General features: G+C 34.1%; 2 protein-coding genes across 2 annotated transcripts in view; both read right to left on the bottom strand.

The window, feature by feature from the left end:
* LOC141337911 (uncharacterized) overlaps nucleotides 1-25,436 on the bottom strand; it is a 536,025-nt gene that overhangs the window by 446,974 nt on the left and 63,615 nt on the right. Inside the window, exon 14 of the mRNA XM_073843487.1 lies at nucleotides 18,751-18,924. Within this exon, the coding sequence (XP_073699588.1) occupies nucleotides 18,751-18,924 (174 nt within the window). The remainder of the gene's footprint in view (nucleotides 1-18,750; nucleotides 18,925-25,436) is intronic.
* Nucleotides 769-12,519, bottom strand: LOC141338850 (protein NLRC3-like). The gene is made up of 6 exons (XM_073844465.1): nucleotides 12,461-12,519; nucleotides 11,107-11,211; nucleotides 10,841-10,928; nucleotides 10,372-10,567; nucleotides 8,454-10,281; nucleotides 769-943 (listed from the first exon to the last, which is right to left on the bottom strand). Exons 1-6 carry the CDS (start codon nucleotides 12,517-12,519, stop codon nucleotides 769-771), a joined length of 2,451 nt encoding a protein of 816 aa, XP_073700566.1.

Consider the following 25,436-nt stretch of genomic DNA (forward strand, 5'->3'; position numbering starts at 1 on the left):
AATTGCAAACATTTTTTGTATTGCAAGTTTTCTAAAATGTTTAAAATTTAATACAATATGGGCTAATTTGAATTCATTTCTAGTACAAAAATCTAAGCACTGGATGAAGTCAGTTACATATTAGAGTCAAATGTTTCTCATTTTCTCACTCCACATTAAAAAAAAAGTTATTATTTGGGAAATAAATGGTATAAAATCCAGCAAATTATATGTACAAATCCCTCTGTAAAAACATAGGCAGGAATACAACTGTAAAATCTATTGTGTGTAAGTGTTCCTGAAGTGGAGATTTATGGTTCAGTGTAGAAGAAAAACTAATTTAGACAAAAAAAGCCTTTAAAAATATGTATTGTAACTGAAATATATTGACACAAATAAAGTGCTTCAAAATAAAGACTTAAGTGTTCTTTGGATGGTTTCTTTCCACTAGCCTGGGTGCACGAAAAAAAAAATTGTTTTTGCCTGCAGTGTCTCTCTCCTTGATCACATCAAATAGCCCTATGTTATTTATCTTATTTACACAAAAGTATGTAATTTCTGTCTTTACATGGTCGTGCATTTACAATTCTCCTCTGTATTATGGATGGAGGAGTTAAGCCTCGATGCACACACACACGACAAACCAATTTAGAAAAAGAGCACCATGGCAGGTGTATATATAAAAAGTATCTCTATGTACAACATACAGACTTGTTTATTATCTAAATCTGGTTTTCACCTTATTTCACCAAAATTGTTGAGCTCAATTTTGGTCTATTGTCACACAACTTACCTCAGTATCTCCAAATGACAATTCATATTTTCCAGTCCAGTGCAGAGCAGCTTCACTCCTGAATCCTGCAGATTATTATTGCTCATGTTCAGCTCTTTCAGACTGGTATCTGATCCAAGAACTGTAGCCAGTGCTGAACAGCTTTTGTCTGTTAAGCCACAATCATTTAACCTATGACGGAAATAAGATTACAGAATCATTAGATTAAATACATTTGCTAAATACAAATAATAAATAATAACAGTTAATCTACAGCTTTAATTACAATGAAATATACATTTAAAAGTGTTAGTTCCATGGTTTCAAGGAAAAGCATTACTAAGTGAATTCTGATTTAACACTTAATCATTCCGATTATGTGCTCAACACTGGCTTTAAAACCTGATGTAAAAACACAATGCTCTTTACAGTGTGCTCACAAAAATATGCACAAAATTGTTGGAAAGCAGCAGCCTATTAGCGGTAACCACACTGATCCAGTATTTGTACTACTGGTACTACAGAAAGGCTGGAATTAAACATTAAAATGAATCACAATCAATAGGTAGCTGATTATCTGTTGACATTCACTGCCCACATCTGAGTGGACATTTGATGGATTAACCATCATCATTTAAAATACTTTTCTCAAATGTCAAACCTCAGCATCCCTGAACAAAGCACTTTCTGCTACTAACCAGAGCATGTGAGTGAAGAGGAGAGGTGTGAAACGCATCTTAATATTCCGCCCTGTGCGTGTGCACTCCGCTCAGTAGGGCTGCACGATATATCGAATAATTATTGTTATCGTGATAACAGTATACACGATATTGGTATCGCAGAGAGTTGCGATAAATGACGTTTAATTGGTTTCATTTCTTTACAAAACTTTTCAAAGACTGCTGATGCAGTGACAGGTTCGCTGTTCTCTCCAACATTACAACCATTTAAACTTAATATTTATAATATTACCTTTAATGAAGATGTGAGATATTAGAAACCGGACTTTTTTTTTTTTTTTTCTCTCAACTATTATTTTTTTTTATTTATTTTTTTTTTATTTCGAACATAAACATAAAACAAATAACAATATTAACAAGTAAAAAAAAAATAAAAATAAAAATAAAAAACAAACAATTTATAATAATAACATAAAACCAACATGTCCGAAAAGGAGTAGGATGAAGCATAAGCTTATTAAAACCTACCCCTTCTCCACTAATCACTACAACATTCAGTTTTCCCTGATATACATATTTACATAATACATATCTACAAAAAAAATAAGAAAAATAAAAAATAGATAAATTATGTAAACAAATACATTACTTACAGAAAACACCCAATTGCTCAATCCCTTCCTCCTCCCTGTATCTTTTAAAAACTAACCTCGGTTCCGGATCTGCCCAAACTGCATTGCAATTAGGGGTGTGTGATATAACGATTTTTTTTATTGTGGACAGTTCTCCACAATCGGCTTTTGAAGAAATATACTATATTATTTTGTCTTACAGCGCACACATTCTGTTTATTCTGGCGCCTCAGTCTCAATATAGGCTACTATACAACGCGGCATACATTCACATCAAATGATAACTCAGCGGCAGCTCCACTGGGGACACTCTTTTCAAAATCCCGTTTGTGTCCTCCCAATTTCAAATGGTTTTGTTAAAGTAATCTCCTGTATTGTAGAATGGACGCACAGCGCTGCTGAGAGTTTCGCACGGTCGTTGAAACGAAACAAAAGTAAAACATGCATTCAAATACAATTTAATACCCCACAACGTTTAAGCCCCGTTCACACTAGCAGCGACTTCTGTCGCTGCATATCGCCAGAGGTTGGCGATGAGGTCGCTATTGGGCGTTGTCATTACTGGTTGCTTAACGTCATTGTTGATGGCGAATTAGGTTTCTTGCCGCCAGATACAAACACTTGAGGCAAAAGACTGAATATAATATAAATATACACTGAATCCATGCATACAAACAAATATGAATGAGAAGGAGAGAGTACTTTTTCCATTACATGAGTTTATCTACGGCAAAAATGAAAACGCTGTTCCGTCTGGATCACATGAGCACTATTTTCTTCTTTCCTATTGGCTGTCACTCCCAAAAGTTGTTCTTCATTTGCATAAAGTTGAGAGATTCTGAACTTTGTCGAGTCGCTGGACACGCCCACATCCGGTCGCCAGCGGTTGCTCATGGCTCATGGCTACATAAAATATCTATGCTGTCATTAGTATGTGGGCTATAATAAGTTGTGTAGTTGTTTATAACTCTGTACCATGCTTAAAAAATTCGGTCTCTATTTGCACTTTGAATATTGAAAGAGTAGCCTACTTTGATTATGGTTGCATTTATTGTCTACACTAATAAGAAAGAACTGTGTCCTTTATTTTTATTTTTTTTTTGTTATTTAACTGTAGATTCTTTAAAAATGCAGTGGTTGTCTCTAATTTAAATGGCTGTACCTATAATAGAGAAAATAAACATCTTGTTTATGTACTCATATTACTATTCATTCTTGTCCCTTGCTTAGGGCGTAAAATAAATACATAAAAAGGGCTTTCAGAATCAGCCCATTTTCTTGTAAAACATCTGCAATCAGAATCGACCATGAAGAATCAAGATCTGTATTTTTTTATGCTCTTAACATTTTGAAGTTTAATAGTAAACGTTTAGTTTAATAGTATTTTTTATTATTTAATTTGTTTAATAATATTTATTTCTATTAAAAATAGAAAACAAACAGGCAAGGAAATATTTTGTTTAAAAGATGCTCTTGTGTATTTTACTTGTAAATAAAAAGTAATGTTTGTAAGCGATTAATTTTGTGTTTGCAGGTCTATGGAAACAGCAAACCAGAAATCAGAATATCTGCCGAGGTTTCAAATCATTCATAGTGTTTCAAAGTCTTAGTGTTTGCAACTTACTTGACAGTTTTTTTTTTTAGCCTAAATTAGATTTACAGGATTTTAGAATTTAGGCTACTTTTAGTAAGACTAGACAAACTATTGCTTATTCCACAGTAGGGATGTTCATTTTCGGTTATTTTTCGATGCTTGTTAACCGATTATTAACCGTTAACCGCCAAGATTATTAATTAGAAAATTAATAGATATAGAAATTAATTAAATTAGAAAGGATAAGTGTCTGTGATCACACAGTTAAGCAATGCTAACTTGACAATAAAGACTTTTTATGATCATAATAAAATATGAGTGAGGTTGCCAGGTTTATATAATACATATTTTGTTGGCATTCAAATACATCTTAAAACACGGAAACATTTGGATTTGTGTTGAATGAGAGACCCAACATTATAGTTTCAGTTTCGCTTTAGCCTACATGAATTGGTTTTGGCTTGTAGTTTATTTAGCCTAGCTTATATTTTTCATTCTTATTCTTTTCTGAATACTGTTAAATTGAAAGGATGTGTTGTGGTGTGAGGGGAACAACAATAGCCTACCCATTCTTAAAGTTTTTGTAAGCATTTAGCTTCTGCATTAGGCCTACTTCTGAATGTAATAATAAAATGTGACTTGGAGGCCTACACGATTTATATTTATTTTATCACAAAAATGCTATTTTATATCAATTTAACCATGCAGAAAATATTTTTTTTTATATTTTGATAAATTAATGAAACATTGCTAAGTGTATTAAGCGAGTGTAATCTTCAGAAAGGCGCTCTCCACTCCAAAGGAAACTAGACTGCTCCACTCCTGTTTGCAGGGTTCTTACACCTTTTCCAAAGTAAAATTCAAGCACTTTTCAAGCACTTTCAAAGTGCATTTTTTTAAGATTTTCCAGCACTTTGGTAAATTACATGTTCACATACATGAGTTCATTTTAAATCAGATGTTATTGTGCTAATAAAAAACAACTGTATGGATTGCATATAACATTGCCTAATATAAATAGCCAACATACAGTATACAAATTACATAATTTAAAATATTTAATAAAATTTACAGAGTATCTGCTGTATTAAAAAAAAAAATAAAAAAAATAAAGGCTTTTTAAGACCTGCACAAATAAAAGTAATACTGTATGAGTGGAGTAGGGCTGTGGTAACACATTAATGACTGGTATAAAATGACTGTAAAAAATATGATGCTAAACTAAAATTTGTTAAAAAAAAAAGTGAAGCTTTTTCACAAATACATTTCAGCCTAAAATTACTAAAATGTAATCAAAAATAAACTATAATATTATTAACAAAATTTAACTAGCCCAAATGAAAAAAGACAATTTTTTAAGCATAGAAAATCAGATAGGAGTGTAATTGTTAATTAAAAAATATTTTCAATTCACAAATATCAAGGACTTTTTTCGCTTTAGGAGCGCTGAAATATTACCGTTTTCCTAGTTACGGCTGTACACAAAGCAGTATTGAGCATTAAGCATTCTGAGGACAGTCGTTAACTTCAGACACATTCATATAAAGACATCCTTGCCGCGTTTTGACTTTGAAACGTGCAGCGTGCATATATATTCAATGACGTCTTTGCCTTTTGAAGTTTTATCCAGCCCTATCGCGATACTAGTATTTCTGTTCCCAACTCTTAAACTTATAATTAAGCCTTTTCTTATACTATTTAATATATTTAAAACTTTTTATAGCCTTAAATTTGATACAACTAAAGTGAGGTGTTTTAAGGACCCACAGGAGCCCTCTACTTTAAAATAGTCCAGTGAAACATTTTGGTAGCCCGACCAGAAAACACAACAGCCCCGAGACATCGGGCTGGCGATTTTGTGAGCCCCAAATTCTCGTTTTAAACATAATACATATTTGACGTTTTCAAGCCATCATGGACTGAGTAATAGGCTCCCGGTATATTTTATCTGCTGCTCTGTTCCATCAGCATAACAAAAAAATAACTATTTAATATGAAAGCGAATTAATATGAAATTGATGCAACTGCATATTCAAGCACTTTCAAGCACTTCATCCAAAATCCAAACATTTTTCAAACCTTGAAAACACTACATTAAAATTTATAAATTTTATAATTTAACAAGATTTTCATGATAGTATACACTGTGTGCATAATTATTAGGCACGCTGATATTGTGGTCATATTTTTTCCAAGCACATTTGACCAATTCCAAACCAGATCAATCTTAATAACTACTATTCATTTCATATTTAATTATTTATAAGTGAAATATAATTGTCCATGAAGGCTGGAAGTGAAAAACTCCTCATATTCAGGTGTCCAGAATTATTAGGGACATTTTCTTTTACAGATAAAATGAGCCAAAAAAAAAAAAAAAGATTTACTTCAGACTGAAAAATCAAAAACTATTAAATGCCCATGAGAAGAATGCAATACTAATGCAATACTGGAATTTGCTAAGTTAAGGCATGACCACCGAACAAAAAAAAACGCTTGTTGCGTCTGCATTGTGAGAAAAATAGGTGGAGGAGAAAAGATGCATGGTAATTGCAAAGATTTACGATGAAGAATTAGTTATGAAACCATCGAACCATTTAGTCTCCAGTGCCACCTTTTTCCAGAACTGCAACCTACCTTGAGTCTCCAGAAGTGCAATGAGTCAGGTTCTCAGAGACTTTGCTTGGGCAAAAAAACATAAAAAATGACTCAATTAATAAGAATAACATTCTGAAGTGTTGTGAAAAACATGGAGACTGTTTTTTTTATAGGCTTTATAGACAGATTAGTTGAGAGTGGCTCTTAAAGGACCAGCACCACATCCTCTTGCAGCACCTTTCAAAAATATATTTTCCAGAATCTGGCAGTAAGCTTTAACCATTGTGCATTCAAAAAAAAAAAAAAAAAGTTACACATAGGTGCAAAATGGACCAAAATGTCCATGTCCAAAAACTGCCATAAAAATATGATTTATTAATATTTTTTCCCACTTTCACTGATGTCAATTTTTTAACCAGCATCTGTTCTATCCATAGATACCAAACATTCATTAATTTTCAGAATTTTAACCCTTTAAATTCTGGTTTGTTTACATAATGCCACAGGTGTTTTTTATGAAAAAATGAAAAATAGTAGTTAATTTCCATATATTAAATGATAAGCAGAATCTTTTTCTTTACTTATTAGCTTCTTGGGTGTGTCAATGAAGAACAACAACATTAATTTTGAGGCATTTATATTTTTTATGTAGTGTCAGATTGTTAAAAAAAACTAACACATGGACAAAAATATCCATGTCAAAGAACTGTCATAGAAATGTTATATATTAATATATTTTTTCTACTTTCACTGAATGTTGTTTTTCATCAGCATCTCTTCCATTCATAATAACCAAACATTAATTCATTTTCAGAATTGTAATGCTTTAAAAGCTGGTTTCTTTCCATAATGCTGTCTGTCAGTGGGCAACACTAGCTCCAGAGATTCCTCTGCTGAGTAACGTCTCTTCATCTTGCAAGCAATGAAATGACCAAGCCCTCAAGCACCAAATAATGTATAAGTTTTGCTTTGTGAACAAAGTCTGGACTGTGCGAACACTTAAACTTTGTATACAGACTAAACAATCAGTGTTTTCTTGTGGTGAAAACAAAAACAATCTGTTTAAGGGCTTCTGAAATTCTACATCAAATTCAAGCTCAGATTTTATTTCTGTACAAAAACAATAACAAATGAAAAAGTGCAATCAAGGAATAAGATGTGTGTTTGGGTGAAAAAGAAAAGTCTTCAACGCTCATTAACCTTCTTTGACCTTATTCCTAGTTTTCACATGACCCTATGACCCTGCCAAGGGTGAGACTCATATATGGAGTGGGATTTTTGATTGCCAGTACAATATCATTTCTTTCAAACATATTACACCCATAAAAAATTTAGTAAACACATGCAAACCACACTCTGACATCCTTACCAACATACCCACACAATTTTAGCTGCATTATTTTTCCAATTGACTCTATAATAGGCTATAATATGCATAAGCAGAAAACACAAAAAGTGAGTATTTCTTTCATATGCCAAATTTGAAAAAAATGGCACGGTCTAGTAAAAAATGGTAAAAATTTAAAATTTGAAGCATTTCCGATAGAATGGGTTTCAATGTGGACATTTTTGTCCTTAAGGTCCTGAGTGTGAGTATTTTTTGTACGGAGGGTAAAATCGATTTTTTGAAGGAAATGAGGATGAAATGTTACAATTTTCAATAAAAATACACACCTGAGCCACGATTTATTCAGATGGCATTAACAAAGACACACTTAAAACAAAAAACAAAACTGAAATGGACAAAAATGTCCACAAGGGTTAAGAGTTCATTTTGGTCCATCTCTGCAAGACAGATATTTCAGGACAGTAGATGGACTAAAACTGAAGTCCCAAAACTTACTGCCAAATTCTGGAGGATAAACTCAAAAGAGAAAGTCTCTGAGAACCTGACACATTGCACTTCTAGAGACTCCAGGTAGGTTGCAGTTCTGAAAAATGGTGGCACTGGAGACTAAATGGTTCCTGATGGTTTCATATCTAATTCTTAACATTAATTCTTACTTTTTTTGCAATTAACATGCAACTTTTTTTTCTTCTGCCTAATAATTATGCACACAGTGTATATTTCTCTAATTTCCCACGCATTTTCCAGGACTAAAGAAAATCAGTAATTATTTTTAAGAATAATTTTTCAGGTTTTCCAGGATGCATGGGAGCCCTAGATAAAAGATGAAAGCAAAAAATGATTAACTTACAGAGCTCTTTTGGAGGTTTTGATGACTGCTGATAATCTAATGAGACACTCGTCTGATTTCTTGAATTTCTGAAGCTCAAACTCCTCCAGCTCCTCCTCTGATGTCAACAATACAAAGGCCAAAGCAGACCACTGGGCAGGTGAAAGATCAGCAGATGACAGACTTCCTTTGCTAAGGTGGGTCTGAATGTCTTTCACCAGAGTTTGGTCGTTCAGTTCATTCAGACAGTAGAACAGATTGATGGATCTCTCTGGAGACAGATTAGCTTCAAATTTCTGCTTGATGTACTGAACTATTTCCTTTTTACTCTGGTCATTTCCATTTTGCTGTGTCAACAGACCCTGTAAGAGTCTCTGATTGGACTGGAGTGACAAACCAAGGAGGAATCGAAGAAAAAGATCCAGATGTCCATTATCACTCTCTAGTGCCTTGTCCACTGCAGTCTTGAGCAAATCAATCATGGGTTCACTTTTGTTTTCCTGTTCTGTAGACTCATGAACAAATATACTTCTCTTCTTTATGTCTAGAAACAGATGTGCATAAAGAGCTGCAATAAACTCTTGAATGCTAGAGTGAACAAAGCAGTACATGGTACCAAGAACAATCCCAGTTTCCTCCTTAAAGATCTGGGTACACATGCCTGAATACACTGATGCCTTATAGACGTCAATACCACAGGCTTCCAGATCTGTGTCATAGAAGATCACATTGTTCCTTTCCAGCTGATGAAATGCCAGTTTCCCCAGTGAAAAGATGGCATCTTTATCCCAGGAAACATCTGGTGTATATTCTCCATCATACTTTCGTCTGCTCTGCTGGACCTGAAATCTGAGAAAGTGTGTGTACATTTGTGTCAGAGTCTTGGGAGTGTCTTCAGTATTTGACTCCTGCAGTGTTTTGGAGGCATCATCAGCCTGATTGTTTTTCACATCATTATTTATTTTCTCCTCTAAAATGTTCTGGAGAACAGTGGCTGAAATCCAGCAGAAGACTGGTATGTGGCACATGATGAAGAGACTCTTTGATTGTTTAACATGATCAATAATTTCTTTGGCCAGATTCTCATCTGTGACTCTTTTTCTGAAGTACTCCTCCTTTTGTGCATCATTGAATCCTCGTATCTCTGTCAGCCGGTCGATACAGTCAGGAGGAATCTTACTGGCAGCTGCTGGTCTGGTGGTGATCCAGATGAGAGCAGAAGGAAGCAGATTTCCCTTGATGAGGTTTGTCAGGAGAACATCCAGAGAGACTGGTGATGAAACATCAGAACATGTCTCATTATCCTTAAAGTTAACAGGAAGTCGACATTCATCCAGTCCATCAAGAATGAACAGTACTTTTTGGTTCCTTTTTGTAAGGTTCAGATTTTTTGACTCTGGAAAAAATTGAGTTATAAGGTCCATCAAACTTAGTTTTTCTTTCTCCTTTAAGTTCATCTCTCTGAATGGAAGAGGAAATATGAAGCTGATATCCTGATTTTCTTTTCCTTCGGCCCAATCCAGAACAAACTTTTGCACAGAGACTGATTTTCCGATGCCAGCAACTCCTTTTGTCAGTACAGATCTGATCTGCTTGTCTTGTTCAGGTGCTTCAAATAAATTTGTGCATTCAACCTGTATTTCTTTTGATTCATGACGTCTGGAAGCAACTTCAATCTGTCTTACCTCATGTTCAGTATTGACCTGTTCACTACAACCCTGAGTGATATAGAGATCTGTGTAGATGTTATTCAGAAGTGTAGAGTCACCTTGCTTTGCAATTCCTTCAATCACACACTGATATTTCTTCTTTAGGCTACATTTTAGCTGATGAATGAAGAGCAGCTCATCTAAACAGAAACAAAAATACAGAATATTTTAATCTTATTTTCTCTCCTACATTTATAAGTGAGTCTGGCAGATTGCCATGAGTCTCTTACCTTCTAGAGTATCAGCAGCTTCATCTTGCTTCATCTCTCTCAGGAAGTAGAGTGTGAGATCAAGAGCTGCTTCTTTGATACTGCATCTGTTCTCATTAAAATCCTTCACAAAGTATTGCACGTCCTCTTTTTGTAATATTTTCTTAAACTTGTCCAGTTCTTTCTTTAGAAATGTGATTATTATGCTCTCAAGATCCTACAAAGCAAGAAAAAAATAAATGAAAGAAAAAAAATCTTCATCCATATTTGATAATAACTACTATTTTTTTAATAATTAAAAATGTTTGTAAAAAATCAGTTTAAGACTAATGTTAATTAGCTGTCAGTATTAATAATACATTCTTATTTTATGGGTTCTTAAAAAATAATGGTCAAGAATAATTAGAAATAACATTTCTCTTGCACTCTTATTCAATAACACATTTGTTTGTCATATTTATTAATTATTCATGAAGATGTGTTTTATTACCTGGAAAACCTGTAGGAAACTGTATGTAAAGTCCTTGTGGTTCCCGTTAGTCTGGAAATCTGGATCTAAGGTTTCATTCTGAAGCCCGCTGCTCAATAAAATTAATCAAATTATTGCATTTCTGGAGAAATATGACTAAAATCTCTTGTTAACATGTTCTAGCAAAAGGAAAACAAATATTTGATACATTTATGAACTATAAAGTTTAATGATAATTATACACTTTCTAACACATTTGTAAAGAAAAAATAAGAAACATCAAATACCGTATGGTTTGTGATGCTGTTTCTCCACTGAAGTCTGGTACTTCACCCTTTGAGCGGTCACTCTTCACAGACACAGAGCTGGACACATGTGCATCTGAACTTTCACTAATGATGCAGAGAGAAAAACTTTACTACATGAGGTTCATCCGTGTTTTATATTGGCACTCATTCTCTCTAGTCCTTCACAGAAACACTTGCAGAGCTTTAAAGATAGCAGTTATTCTTGTTTACAGACTCACATTTGTTTCACAATATCTGTAAAGCATTTCTGATCTAATTGAAGACAACCTTTTCTTTTTTGAGAGAAGAAATGTCAGTGCTACACAGTTCTGTTAGCATACTTCAATTAAAGAGACCATATGACACTATTTTAAAAGGTCATCACTTTGTTTATTGGGTGTTACAATAACAATGTCATCGTAATAATTATCCATTTGATACAGAGTCCAAGTCTGAGCTGAATGTCTCACATTGTTAAGCTTTCATTTTGCAACTCTCTTACCTTTCAGATACAATCTCTTAAAATTATAATTTTTCTTTTTCACCGTAACAACTTTATGTACTGAAGTACCAACATAAAAAAAAAAAATGCTATTTAGGTGTGGTTTATTGTATTTTATTTACAGTTTATTTAGGTGTGTATAGCTCAGGTGTGTATGCACTGCAGCTCCATAAAGCATGCTGTACACAAGCTAACCTTTGGGTTAACGGCTCAGGAACAGCATAATAAATAAATCTTAACCACTGATTCCAAATAAAGCGGGTTTGCTTTCGCATCCAAACACACAGCGTCTCCACAACATGACGACAACACTACAACTCACTGAAGACTCGTCTTCTCTTTGTGGAAACCTTTGGACATCAAGCTAATATTTCACATTGTGATGCAGACATTTGTGAAAGTAATATCTGGACTTCAATCAAGGCATTTTAGTCATTTCTGGATCAGTGTTCTCTGTTAGAGAGAATAAATCGCTTTGTAGGAGACTATGATATTTATAACTCTGAAGATCTTACACAAACAGATACATTACACACTAAAGGAAAATGAAAACATTAAAAAGCATCATATGACCCCTTTAAATTAAGTGTGTGGTCATTTTTAAATGTCTGAATATACATTTATGACCTAAAAACAAAATCACTGATGTGGAATAATTTACTCAAGTATCTACATATCAAATGCTGAAGAGCGACTGTAAATTATGATTCTGATTTTCAGTTCTCAGATATTATAATCTATTGGCTACTTTTTAAATATATTTAATGTTATTTTAGCAAAGCTTTTTTAGAGCAAAGATGTGAAAGTCCAGCAGTGTTTAAAATGATTGTGTGAAAACAGACTCAGTCTTACCTCTGTTTGTGTGAGAGACTCATCTCAGACGGAGAGTCCTTTCCTCGCTCCTCTGACATACTGCAGATAAACTGCCAGAGATCAGCACTGGGTTGAGAAAACTATCTGCTGTTCGGTTTGACCTGGAGATTGTGATCCTTAATGAGATCAAGAAATATCTGGAGTTAGCAGCAACACAAAACACTAGATCAAATAAAGTCAGTTATGAACAAATGCATTGCCATGTAGAATAAACAAATGGTCTTAAATGGCGAGAAATGGCGGATTTAAACATACTTTCGATTTCGCATCACAAAACAACAGCAAAAAAACAGAAGCGAAAATACGGAAATACTTTTAGAAACACATTCGTCTTCAATAACCCCTTTTGGAAAACTTACTTGCAGTCTTTTCCACTAAGAAGAGAATGTATAAGTATTTGAAACGATCATTTTCAGTCCTTTAGGCCTGTAGTTTGTCAGTAATAATTCTCATATCTCTCAGACAGATTGGATTAAATACAAAAGCAATGTCCGCGAGTGTTAAAATTAGTAGAGTCTGCGCTAAAGTTATATCTATAAAAATGTTTTCTAGGACATATATTGGATAAAATCCTATGAGCATCGCTTTGTTTTGCTATCTGAGTGTTTTCCGCAGTTACTTTCGTTTTCGTCTTCTTCGTGGGTTTTTCTGGAGGGTTTCGAACGAGCTGAACAGTTACTGCCACCTGCTGTACTGGAGCCTGAATTATATATATAATTTATTGAAACATCATTTGGTATATTTTTAAAGTTGTTGTTTTTTATTGTTTTTACTGTACAAACTGTACACCTACTCGTCACAAAAAAATTCAACATACTTCCATTTTTAATAAAATATTGTTTGCAAGTGATCTAAATTATTCTAAGACTCAAGACATTTCATCATAAATCACATTTATGTTAGTATATGTGTCCATATCGTAGAGTATCCTGAGCCCAATATCTGACATCCTGTGGATCTATGATCTAGTTCTGCACTTAATGCTGTGCTCCTACTTTTCAAATGCATCTCATGTCACATTGACACAAATTCTTTCAGATACTCACTGACTTTTCAGAGTTGTAAACTACGCTTGAATCAAACAACACATGTGAGGAGTGTCTTCTGTGGTTCAGTGGCTCTCCTGAGAATATTTCATTTCTCCTAAAAAGTTGAATTAAAAAAGCATTCGGCCACAACAGACTCCCAATGTGAGGTGAATGTTAAAACCTAGTATACAATATGCAGCATTTTATGTATATGATTTTACTGTTAACATTTATTTGCTACTTTTATCAGTCTGATAAATGTGTGGTCAATACTGTACATAATAACAATGACAATCATGCTACCAAGTATGTTAGACACAATGGTTTTAAGAAAGTGATGTTTTTAACTGGAGAGGAGAACCAGGTGAGGCTTCTCAACCGAACAAAGAAAACACATTTTATATTCCTTCAACATATTTTATTTAATATTTCTGCATGAGTACCGTGTTTTTTTATTGCTTTTTCTAAATGTTAATCTTTTTCTAATTGTATCAGCTGATCTTGTTTCAACTGTTTATGGCCATTTTCTTAGGTTATTATTTTTGACCCACATAGATATAGAGTAAATCTTATCATCCATGCTTTTCCCCTACATTTACAAACCCCAAATAAGACGGCAAGCGCGATCATCAATTCAATAAGACTAGTTACCCAGTTACACATCATGTAAGTAAAGTGTCATAATGCATCCAGAATACAGAAATCCTGCTCTTGATCTATTACGACTGACATTTTCCGTCATCAAATGATCAGGATTACGGATGACTCTGTTCACATCTTGTTTGTTGGATTGTATTTGTCTTTAGGCGAGTCCTTCTCTATGAGAGCCGTCAGCATTCAGCATTGCTTTTGTCAGATTTGCTAGAGGTATATGGCACCTTGTTGTAACCTGATCACAATTAAGAAACATAACATTATACTGCTCCACATTGAAAAGGTTTTAGACATAGTCTTTTATGCAGGAAATATGTCTGCACAACAGAAATATGGATCAGTTTAACAAATACCTAATACTGAAACCCTCTCTTCTGAACTATCGTGGAAGTTTTTTTAATATTGATTTTGATTGTCCGTCCACTACGTTATACCTTTGTCATTGTTTTTGTACAGTTTTTAGACGAAGACTATTCTCAGACTTCTCAGGTCAAACATGCTGCGAATGTTTGCAGGAAAACAAGAACTAGTACAGTATAAGAGAATTAAATGAAGGTCCTTCTACAAGAAAGTGTTTAAATTGAGATTGTGAAGTACTTTAGAGCTTTTTTCCCCCGATCTGGCTACAAAATCTTAATCGTCAATCCTACTGTTCGTCTGCTACATGTACGACTATCTTATTTAAAAACACATAAAGTTACACATTACAAGATGAAGACGGTGTGGAAACACTATTGTCTTTGTACGCATCTCTAAACAGGCCATTAATAAATAAATCACAGTTATTTTAAGCGAAAGGGATGATTCAGACCATTTTATTCAGCTGGTTGTGTTTGTCTTTTAGTTTTTTGTTCCAGGAAACAGGTACAACTGCAACTTCACATTGTCATGTTTGAATTAATAATCTCTTCTTCTTTAAGAAAACATTTTTTAACATATCTTAGTTCTCTTAATGTTTCAGATTTGTAAATGTTTGTTTAGCTTAAATATTATTATTTTTTTGTCAGTTACATAGTTGTTACGGGTTGGTGCTGGAGCGATGAGACGAGACACGAATTACAAACAGAGTCTTTTAATATATCCAAGGAGCAGACTGATCAGGAACATGAAATCTTTCCACACACGCAACGTATACACAAAGCAAAGACCGACAGTAAACTGAACTCAAAGACAGACTTATAAAGGGACTAGATAATTACAGACAGGTGCAGGAGATGATGATAATGAGGGCTAAACCAAAGCAGACAGATCAACAGGGGAAGACAATGGGAGAAACTAAGTACACAAACAGACAGAACTATGACAATAGTTATCAGGCATGAAATGTATATCTATTTTTAAATAGTTATGATAGAGTTACAGGTTCTGTGTAGTCGGATGTCCGTAAGCGGGGAAATCTCGACAGTAACTGTGACAGATGAGAGTATTACTCAAACAGTCCACCGCGTTATCTTTTAATAAAATATTGCATTGAATGCCACTAAGACAAATTCTGTAGCAGTGTTCATTAAAACGTCGAAATGAAAATAAACGTACAAATATTCATAATATATTCTAACGACACAACAGACTGATCTTTGCTAAGTACACCTACAATTGTTAGATATCTTGACCTTATCCGTGTGTTTAACGCCGCTACTGCGCTAGGCCTTTCACACCGTTGTGAGATTTAAACCGCAAAGTTTTGCATTACACTTTATAACCAGAACAATTTTATCGGTTTCCAATATTTCTGTGAATTTGCTTGAGTTAATCAAATATCGTTTTAATCCGTTTTCTTGACCTCAAGACACTTGTGTTACTAATACTATCCTAGTTTATATCAGATATAAGACACTAGATAATTTCTTAATAATTATTTCTGTTTTTCAATAATACTGAAATCAGGTAGGTGAACTTTAAAAAAAAAAGTTTAAACTGTATATGTATCATTGTATTTATATGCAAATATAAATGTGGTGAATAAAGACAATGTATTTGACGATCTATAGAGGAGCGAGAAAGACACAAATGCTGTTAACTGTTCAAAAACTGTTTAGTTGGTCTGGACTGATGAAGGAGAGACTCCATCCACAGAACAAAGACAATATACTGGATATCTGTACATTAACAACAGACACACACATAACTGAATATAAAGTAGAATAGAATAACAATGTGTATAAAATATGAGATAACTAATGTTTTAGATAACATGGACATTTCACATTGTAGACTTGTTTTATATCTTTGACACATTTAAGTGCTGCACTTGACAATCACATTTCAACATTTGAATCATTATGGATGAGTTTAATACAAATATTATTAAACTGAAGAGCCAGACAGACTCATCTGAGCGTCTTCCTCCTGTTTCAGCTTTCAATAAAACAAAAGCATCATTTGCTTGAATACTAAATCAACATGAATCATTCAGTATCACATGTTTCTAACACACATGCTGCATTATTTGATTGTAAAGTCTGAGTCTCTTCACCTGTATGGATCACATTCACACATTTATCACACATTTCTTTCTCCTCATAGACACAGTAGTGAAGCTCTTCTGTGGATCCTCACCTGATGTTCACTGCTGCTTTCATCAGGATTCAACAACTAGGATAGACAGCAGTTACCATCCTTTGGTGAATCAATTATATTAGGGACTCTTGACAAAGAATTTTAATCTACACTGTAAGGTCGAACAAAATAGAGAGAAAGAAAAATCAGTGTTCAGTGGAACAAATTTGCAAATCAGTTACAGTTTCTTTAAAGGTTACATTTACATGATCTTGCATAGATATTTCTAAAACAATATTTGTGTTTTAAATACATCTGAACATGATTTCCATTCATATGTTTGTCTGTTTGTGTGACTCCTGTTGAGACACTATAAAGAGAAACACACACTAATGAGTGAACGCCAAATATAATAAACCACAAGAACAAATACTAATGTGATTTTGCCTCAAAACTAAAACCTTTCAGTGAAATGTTCCACTAGTTAAAGCTGTTTTTCCTCTAGTTTCAACATTTGTGTTGGTCTCAGTAAATAAGTGAAAGTAAAGTAAGTGTAAAGTAATGTGACGTGTTGCTTGTCAAAGTAAAAACACACAAGAGACAGAGACATTGATCATGTGATGCTGGACGGCTGTGAGCTGAAGCTGGAATCTGCACTGATTTTACCAGCGTTTTCCTCCAATCTGACCAAATCTATTTCAAACTGGAATGATTCACTATTACTGATGGCATTAATAAAGCAGCTGTTGTTGGATAAAGCTCTGACAGTCTGCTTTTGTTCTCTTTCCTCCTTTGTGTTCAACATTTTGATCAACTTTACATTTCATTCTGACACAAACCCTTTGAAATAAAGCTTGATGATCATTTGATCATCTAATTTCACAAATATTTGAAAGTTAATATTTGTCCACATATCAGAGGTAATTGAAGATCTCTTTAATATCACAAAGTGAAGTTTACTCACCTCAGTTTACAGTTTGAGTCTCGTAGCACATCAATGAGCCGCTGCTTTGAGAATATAATCATATTGTTAAACAGATGAAGCTCTTTTAGAAACTGCAGTGCTTTTGTGTTTGTCAAAGACTGAGTTAAAGAAGAAACATCTGTAATGCCACAGTTATGAAGACTAGAAAGAGACAAACAGAGGAAGAGAAGATCATCTTACAAACAAATCATTAAGGAGAAGAATTTGACACAAATATAATGTGAACCCATGAACCCACTCATCATGAGATATTGAGTAGAAAGTGTTCTGGTTTAAACTGTTAAAATAATTTTCATCATTTTGATTCTTGTATGTGAATGTTACTGACCTCAATCTCTCCAGTTTACAGTGTGAATCCTTCAGTACGTCACATAAGTCATTCACTCCTGTGTTTGTGATTTGATTCCCGCTCAGGTTCAGTTCTCTCAGGTGTGATGGGTTTGATTTCAGAGCTGAAGTCAGGATGAGACACTGTTTCTCTGTAATTCTGCAATAAAACAGACTGAAGACAGAAAGAGAAAGAACAATGACTCAGATCTAAGATGATCATCAGCAAATGCATATATTCACTAACACACCAGCAAAATCATGGAAACTCCTAATATATGAATGAACAAACCAAGACAGGAGTATTTGAGGACACTAGTTACAATCCAAGTCTGGACTCATCCTCAGTCAACAAATAATGAATCAATACATTAAATCAATATAGAAACAACTGTAAACTAAACTAAATTAAATGGTCTATTTTCACATTTTTAATTAATGAAAATCATTAAATCAATCAAATCAAATATTTTTTAAAGAAATTTAAGAGTGTAGTTTACAATTTCTAACTATACAAATATACTAAATAATATACATTTCCCTTAATAAAAGATTTTGTGATATATACTATTAGTCCAGGATAAATAACTAACTCTCAGAATCATCTCCTGAAATTTAATATATACTAGTATAAATCTATCATTTGTTAAGACTATTTTTTTTTTTTTTTTACTTCTGTTTTGTTTCACAGCAAAGATGTCAAGAGTCCAGTGGTCCTAAACTAAACAGTGAACTTTAATCTGACTGTAACTGCTGTACAGTATAATGATACTAACTCTAGTTTCTCCAGCTTGAATTGTGGGTTCATCAGTAGATCACTGAGGTTTTTCACTCCAGAGTCTCCTAGTTTATTTCCGGTCAGGTCCAGTTCTCTCAGGTGTGATGGGTTTGATTTCAGAGCTGAAGTCAGAGCAGAACAACCTTCATCTGTCATTTCACAGTCACTTAACCTACATTGGCAGAAAGAGGGAGAGCAGGAAATAAGAAGAAAATAAGTCACATAATTTATCATGAGCAAATGAAACAGAGGAAAAAGATCAACTTGTTTATTTCAGCAGATTAGGGATTTCAGTTATTTTTCCCGAACCAATAAAACCAAAGCATGTTAACTGATCATTAACTGACAAACAACAAGACTGTGGTCAGCGCCGATATCACACCGACATACAGCACTGAATAACATCAGAAATACACAACTAGACAAAGTTTGTCAAGACAGTCTTTAAGTTGTTTTGAGAAAACCAGACCAGAAAGTTTGAAAGGTTTTAAAAAAGTTTAAAAAGTTTTAGAAGTTAAAGTTAAAAGAGTTTAAAACGGTTTTAAAAGTTTACGAAGTTTAAAAGTATAAAAAGTTTTAAAAGTTAAAAAGCAAGTTGCTAGTTTGATTTTACTTATTTTAGCATGATTATCAAGTAACTAGCATGTTTCTAGCATGTCACTAGCATGTTGTTACAATTATTAGCATGTGACTAACATTGTGATTAGCAATGATTCTAGCATGACTAGCATGTTGTTAAAATGATTCACAAGTTGCTAACATGTTGCTACTATGATTAGCAATTAGATATTAGCATGTTTTTAGTATGAGTAGCATGTCACTAGCATGTTGCTTATTTTGATTAGCAAGTTTATAGAATGTTTATAACATGTTGCTAGCATGATTAGCAAGTTGCTAGCATGAGTTTGAATGAGTTTCCATAGAGTCTACATAGAAGGGCAGTTTGATTGAGTCTCAAAGGATTCTGGGAGTTTTGACAGCTGGAGTTTGAAAAGACCATTTCAAGGATGTAAACAATAACAAGCGCGTTGGAGCACTACTGCACTTGTCTGGTCCTGAACCATTTCCGGTAGCGCCATTTCTCTGATCTGTCAATACAAGAGCATACTTTTTAAATCGATCGAAAACGCTACTAATCGATGCTGTGTGTGTGTACATGGGAGATTAAACTAAAAGCATATCACAGTCTGGCATGCGAACGGAAATGTGGCGAACATTTATTCTTACAATGGATGACAGTCTGAAGCAGGACAGTGCAACTTACTTCATGTTTTGTCCCTAATATATCTGAAGAGGTTATTCGTGATTAATTCACTTGCATTGCTTGGTCTGTATATCTATGCAAATATTCATATTTATTAGTACATTACTTTGCACAATACATATATTTTCAGTGCAATGCTAAATGTATGCTATTAAACTAAGCGCTCCATGCTGTTATTACTTATTTCATTGATTTCAAATGTGTTTAGTTTGGTCGGTTTGTTGCTGTGGAACAGTGTAAGAAGAGGGTATGAATGCTCTGAGTCGTCATGTGATCACAAATAAACAAGATCAATGCAATTCAGTGCTGGCTACGGTGTTTTGAATAAACCTGTATAACTGCAGATTAATAAATGCACACACAAACACACTACATACAGTATTTATGTATCTATGTATGTTTTTATGCACGTGTTTACTGTACACACAGACAGACACACATATAAACATATTATATATTATGCTAATTCAGCTTTGCATCACACAATTTTTTATTTATTTTTTTATAAAAAATTGTTTTTATATGTATTTTTGCTCAAATAAATGCAGGCTTGATGAAAATAACAGACTTCTTTCAAAAACATAAAAAAAAATAAAATAAACTTTTGACCAGTACTGTACATAAACAAAAAACATTCTCCCACTTTCAACTGTTTTTATTTCCAACACATGTATTGATATGTAAATATTTGTATGAACATAAAATGCTTCAACAAATGAAACAACTACAACATCTGAACTGAAATGGAGTAATGAGTCTCTGGACAAAAAAGGAACAAATATCCAAAGCAGCAGTCAGTATCTGGCCATCAGTAGCTTTAAGTACTAGACTGAAGATCATCCTCAAGTCTGGGTTGATATGGTCATGTCTGGTGTGGCGCTGCAGGATGATCAGCTGTCCTTGGGTGTCTTACATTACAGATGATGGCTCTCCTAAAGACAAAAGTAGAAAAACAATTACTATAATGCACAATATTTAAAACACAATGCTATAATTGCTTAATCCATCAGTGTATGTTGGAATTAACATTACCAAAGCTTATGAGATGGAAACAATGTTTACTATTAACATTACCTTTTGTAAACTACTGCAGCTAACTGTTACACAATACAACGTTATATGAGTTTACTTAATTACTAAAAGAGTTGTTACCTGTAGCAGAAGTACCGCTTCTTAATATTGTTAACTCATCGTTATCTTTAGGTCATGTCCCAAAACCATTCAAACTAGCGGTTATTAACCCTCTTATTAAGAAACCACAGCTAGACCCTGGTGAATTGGCAAATTACAGACCCATTTCTAATCTTCCATTTATGTCTAAAATTCTAGAAAAAGTTGTGTCTGCTCAATTGTGCTCCTTCTTGCAAAATAATAATATCTTTGAAGAATTTCAGTCAGGTTTCAGGCCCCATCATAGCACAGAAACTGCACTTGTAAAAATCACAAACGACTTGCTACTTGCGGCAGATCAAGGCTGCGTCTCATTGCTAGTTTTACTTGATCTTAGTGCTGCGTTCGACACTATAGATCATGAAATACTCATAGATCGATTACAAAACTATACAGGTATTCAAGGGCAGGCTTTAGGATGGTTCAGATCATACCTGTCCGATCGCTACCACTTTGTTCATTTAAATGGGGAGTCATCGCAGCTAACATCAGTAAAGTATGGAGTGCCACAAGGATCTGTCCTAGGTCCTCTACTATTTTTAATTTACATGTTACCCCTTGGTAATATTATTAGGAAATATGGGATTAGTTTCCATTGTTATGCTGATGACACTCAACTATATATTTCAACAAGACCAGATGAAACTTCTAACTTAGCAAAGTTAACAGAGTGTGTTAAAAATGTGAAAGACTGGATGACCAATAATTTTCTACTGTTAAATTCAGATAAGACTGAGATATTAATTATTGGACCAAAAAACAGTGCACAGAATCTCTTAAACTGCAACTTGCAACTAGATGGATGTACTGTTATTTCCTCTACAGTCAAAAATCTAGGTGTTATATTAGACAGCAACCTGTCTTTTGAAAATCATATTTCCTATGTTACAAAAACAGCATTCTTCCATCTTAGAAACATTGCTAAGCTACGGAACATGTTACCTGTTTCTGATGCAGAAAAGTTAGTTCATGCATTTATGACGTCTAGACTGGACTATTGTAATGCACTACTAGGTGGTTATCCGGCTTCTTCAATAAATAAGCTACAGGTAGTCCAAAATGCAGCTGCTAGAGTCCTTACCAGATCAAGAAAATATGATCATATTACCCCAATTTTACAGTCTCTACACTGGCTACCTATTAGGTTCCGTATCACTTACAAAATATTACTTCTTACCTATAAGGCCCTAAATGGTTTAGCTCCTGCATACCTAACTAGTCTCCTACTACGCTACAATCCATCACGCTCCCTAAGGTCGCAAAACTCTGGACTTTTAGTAGTACCTAGGATAGCAAAGTCCACTAAAGGAGGGAGAGCCTTTTTTCATTTGGCTCCCAAACTTTGGAATAGCCTTCCTGATAACGTTCGGGGTTCAGACACACTCTCTATGTTTAAATCTAGATTAAAGACTCATCTCTTTAGCCAAGCATTCACATAATGTATCTCATAAAGTTGTAATTTCAGTTACATCTGATCAAATGCACATTAATATTCTTCAGCTTGGGCTAAACCATCATTTTTGTTTGGTCGGAAGTTGGAACAGCAGCTACGCTAATTATTTCTTTGTTTCTCTGTCTCTGCCACGGGATTTCCATCCCGTGGTAACTAGGGTTTACACAAGATTCAGCCCGGATTCAGAAGAAGAGATGATGCCAACCCCTCAGAGGACCGCAGATGATGCCAGCCTTGAAACAACATACAGCACTACATAATTTTCCTACAAGTCGATTACAGCACATAACCATTGCAATTAGTGTTCATCATCTTTTTGATCACACAGTTACTGATTTTAATATTTATATCATATGTACATTGACTCAACATACAGTATTCACCACTAATAAGCTACTAAATATATTGTAGTAGCCTAAAACTTTTGTACAGCTGCTCTGCAACAATTTGTATTGTAAAAAGCGCTATACAAATAAACTTGAATTGAATTGAATGTTACTCACTGCATTTGTCAACTTACAAGATAACTAGACGACTAATATGAACTTAGTTATAGCCCACATGATACTTAGCAATAAAACAGAAATAAAAACATGCCTTTTTTACTACACACGAATCAAAATGTAAGGTGCAAATGTAAACAATGACAAAATGCTACTTTAAATTATGCAGCATCATACTTGAAGAGTTAACGTAAAGAAATACAAATAATCAAATTAATTAAAAATTACATTTACTTGCCTGAATCGAAATGTGCGCAGTATATCCTAGAGTTGTTAATCCAGCCTTCTCTCTTCACTGCTGTAACTCGGGGACGTTTCTCGGGAATCTACCGTTAAACACGTCTCAGAATGTTAGTTCAGTCCCAGAGGGAGCACCCAACCACCGAACGACAAGGGTCTGATTTTAATTTAGACATTTATGCAGGAGGATTGTATAAAAATGATCACAATCCCACAGTGCATCAAGCGCCTCCCGCCATTGTTTTGAATGCACTCGATCACTAAAACATCCTAGAACCAAAGACAACACTTCTTTAAGCCGCCAAATAGCTCTTGAAATGGTCGATAGTGTTGTGTCATTTGATCATTCCCTCAATGTAAGTCTATGAGATTTTCATTATTTATAGGAAAATCGTAATTCCGATCAGTTAGAAAAGATCCAGTAACTGGAGTCAGATCAGTCTGAAGATCTGGCCTGAGTTTGGAGTTTGTAGAGTTAAAGCTCGAGGAGGAGGATCAGTCAGACATTTTATTCTCAGAAGAAGAAGAAGAATACGTTTAAATAGCATTTCAGTTATTGGGCTTTCTCAAACCAACTTAATGAATAAATGTGTGAAATATATTTAACAAAACAAAATGAAAAAACTGTCTGATAAGTTTTGTCTCATTTTCGTGACGCGCTCCACAAATAAGTTGATGGAAAGCGAGACGACAGAAAGCACATCCTGTTTGTCTTCTTTGTTTTACAAAAGCACAATGCTTTATTTTTGTTGTGTTTGGACACAGATAAAAGTAAACCCTTTATAGTTTCAAATGATGTCTTCCTCTTCTCTGTTTGACCATAAATGAGGTGTTTAAGTTGTTTCTGCTGTTATAAGGAAATAATTGAGGTGATGGCGCTGGTGCCTCATGCACACACACAGCAGATCAGCTCTAGCATTTCTAACTCCACATTGCAGCTGTTCATCGTCAAAATAAAATACAGTCAAACACATCAAATATTGACACTGCTTCATTTAAATAGTCCGTAGTACAATCTGTGCTGTTCAGTGTGAGCACCGTACCGCTGTGCTGTTATGACAAACACATTATTGCTCATGTGAAGAATGACCTTTACATCCATATTGAACATGAGTGAAGGACAAAGACTAGTTTACATCAGAAATAATAGTTTAGCACACAAATACATTGTGAAGATGAGAGTTTTTGGGTTGGTGTCAAATCAGAGAGGTAGACTACATGAGCCCAACAACAGTTTCTGTTTCTATTTCACTTTCAATTCATTCATTTTGGCTCGACGCTTATAAACTACTTATATTTTTCCTTCTTGTTCTGTTCTGAATGGCGTTAAATTGAAAGGATTTGTTGAGAAGTAAGGGGGACTAAAATAGACTATAGCTATGTTTATAGTGTTTATAATGTTTGCAAACACTTCACTTTATTCACTGCTATATAAATATTTCTAAATGCATTTATAAAATGTGACTTGTTTGTGACTTATCTGTTTTTATTCTCTCTGTCTTTCAAAAACTCAATTTTATATTTTAACTATGCTGCAGAAGTTAAAAAAATTACTTGTAAAAAATTAAAATAATATATGTATATATAATGTGTAGTCAAGCTCATCATGAGATATTGAGTATAAAGTGTTTTGGTTTAAACTGTTGAAGTGATTTTCATCATTTTGATTCTTGTATGTGAATGTTACTGACCTCAATCTCTCCAGTTTACAGTGTGAATCCTTCAGTACGTCACATAAGTCATTCACTCCTGTGTTTGTTATTTGATTCCTGCTCAGGTCCAGTTCTCTCAGGTGTGATGGGTTTGATTTCAGAGCTGAAGTCAGGATGAGACACTGTTTCTCTGTAATACTGCAATAAATCAGACTGAAGACAGAAAGAGAAAGAACAATGACTCAGATCTATGATGATCATCAGCAAATGCTATACAGTCACTAATAAACCAGAAAAATCATGAAATCTTAATGATATGAAACAAACCAAGATAGGAGTATTTGAGGACACTAGTTACAATCCAAGTCTTGAATCATCCTCAGTCAACAAATAATCAATCAA

This window comes from Garra rufa, chromosome 7 (genome assembly GCF_049309525.1).
Source record: "Garra rufa chromosome 7, GarRuf1.0, whole genome shotgun sequence".
NCBI classification, from domain to species: Eukaryota; Metazoa; Chordata; class Actinopteri; order Cypriniformes; family Cyprinidae; genus Garra; species Garra rufa.

Bases quoted from the DNA above. Each gene is read 5' to 3' on its own strand.
- LOC141338850 (XM_073844465.1), bottom strand. From the start codon at position 12,519: ATGTCAGAGGAGCGAGGAAAGGACTCTCCGTCTGAGATGAGTCTCTCA. The intron at 11,212-12,460 runs GTAAGACTGAGT...CTGCATCATTAG, and splicing joins AGTCTCTCACACAAACAGAG to TGAAAGTTCAGATGCACATG. The intron at 944-8,453 runs GTAAGTTAATCA...TTTCCGTCATAG, and splicing joins AAAACCTCCAAAAGAGCTCT to GTTAAATGATTGTGGCTTAA.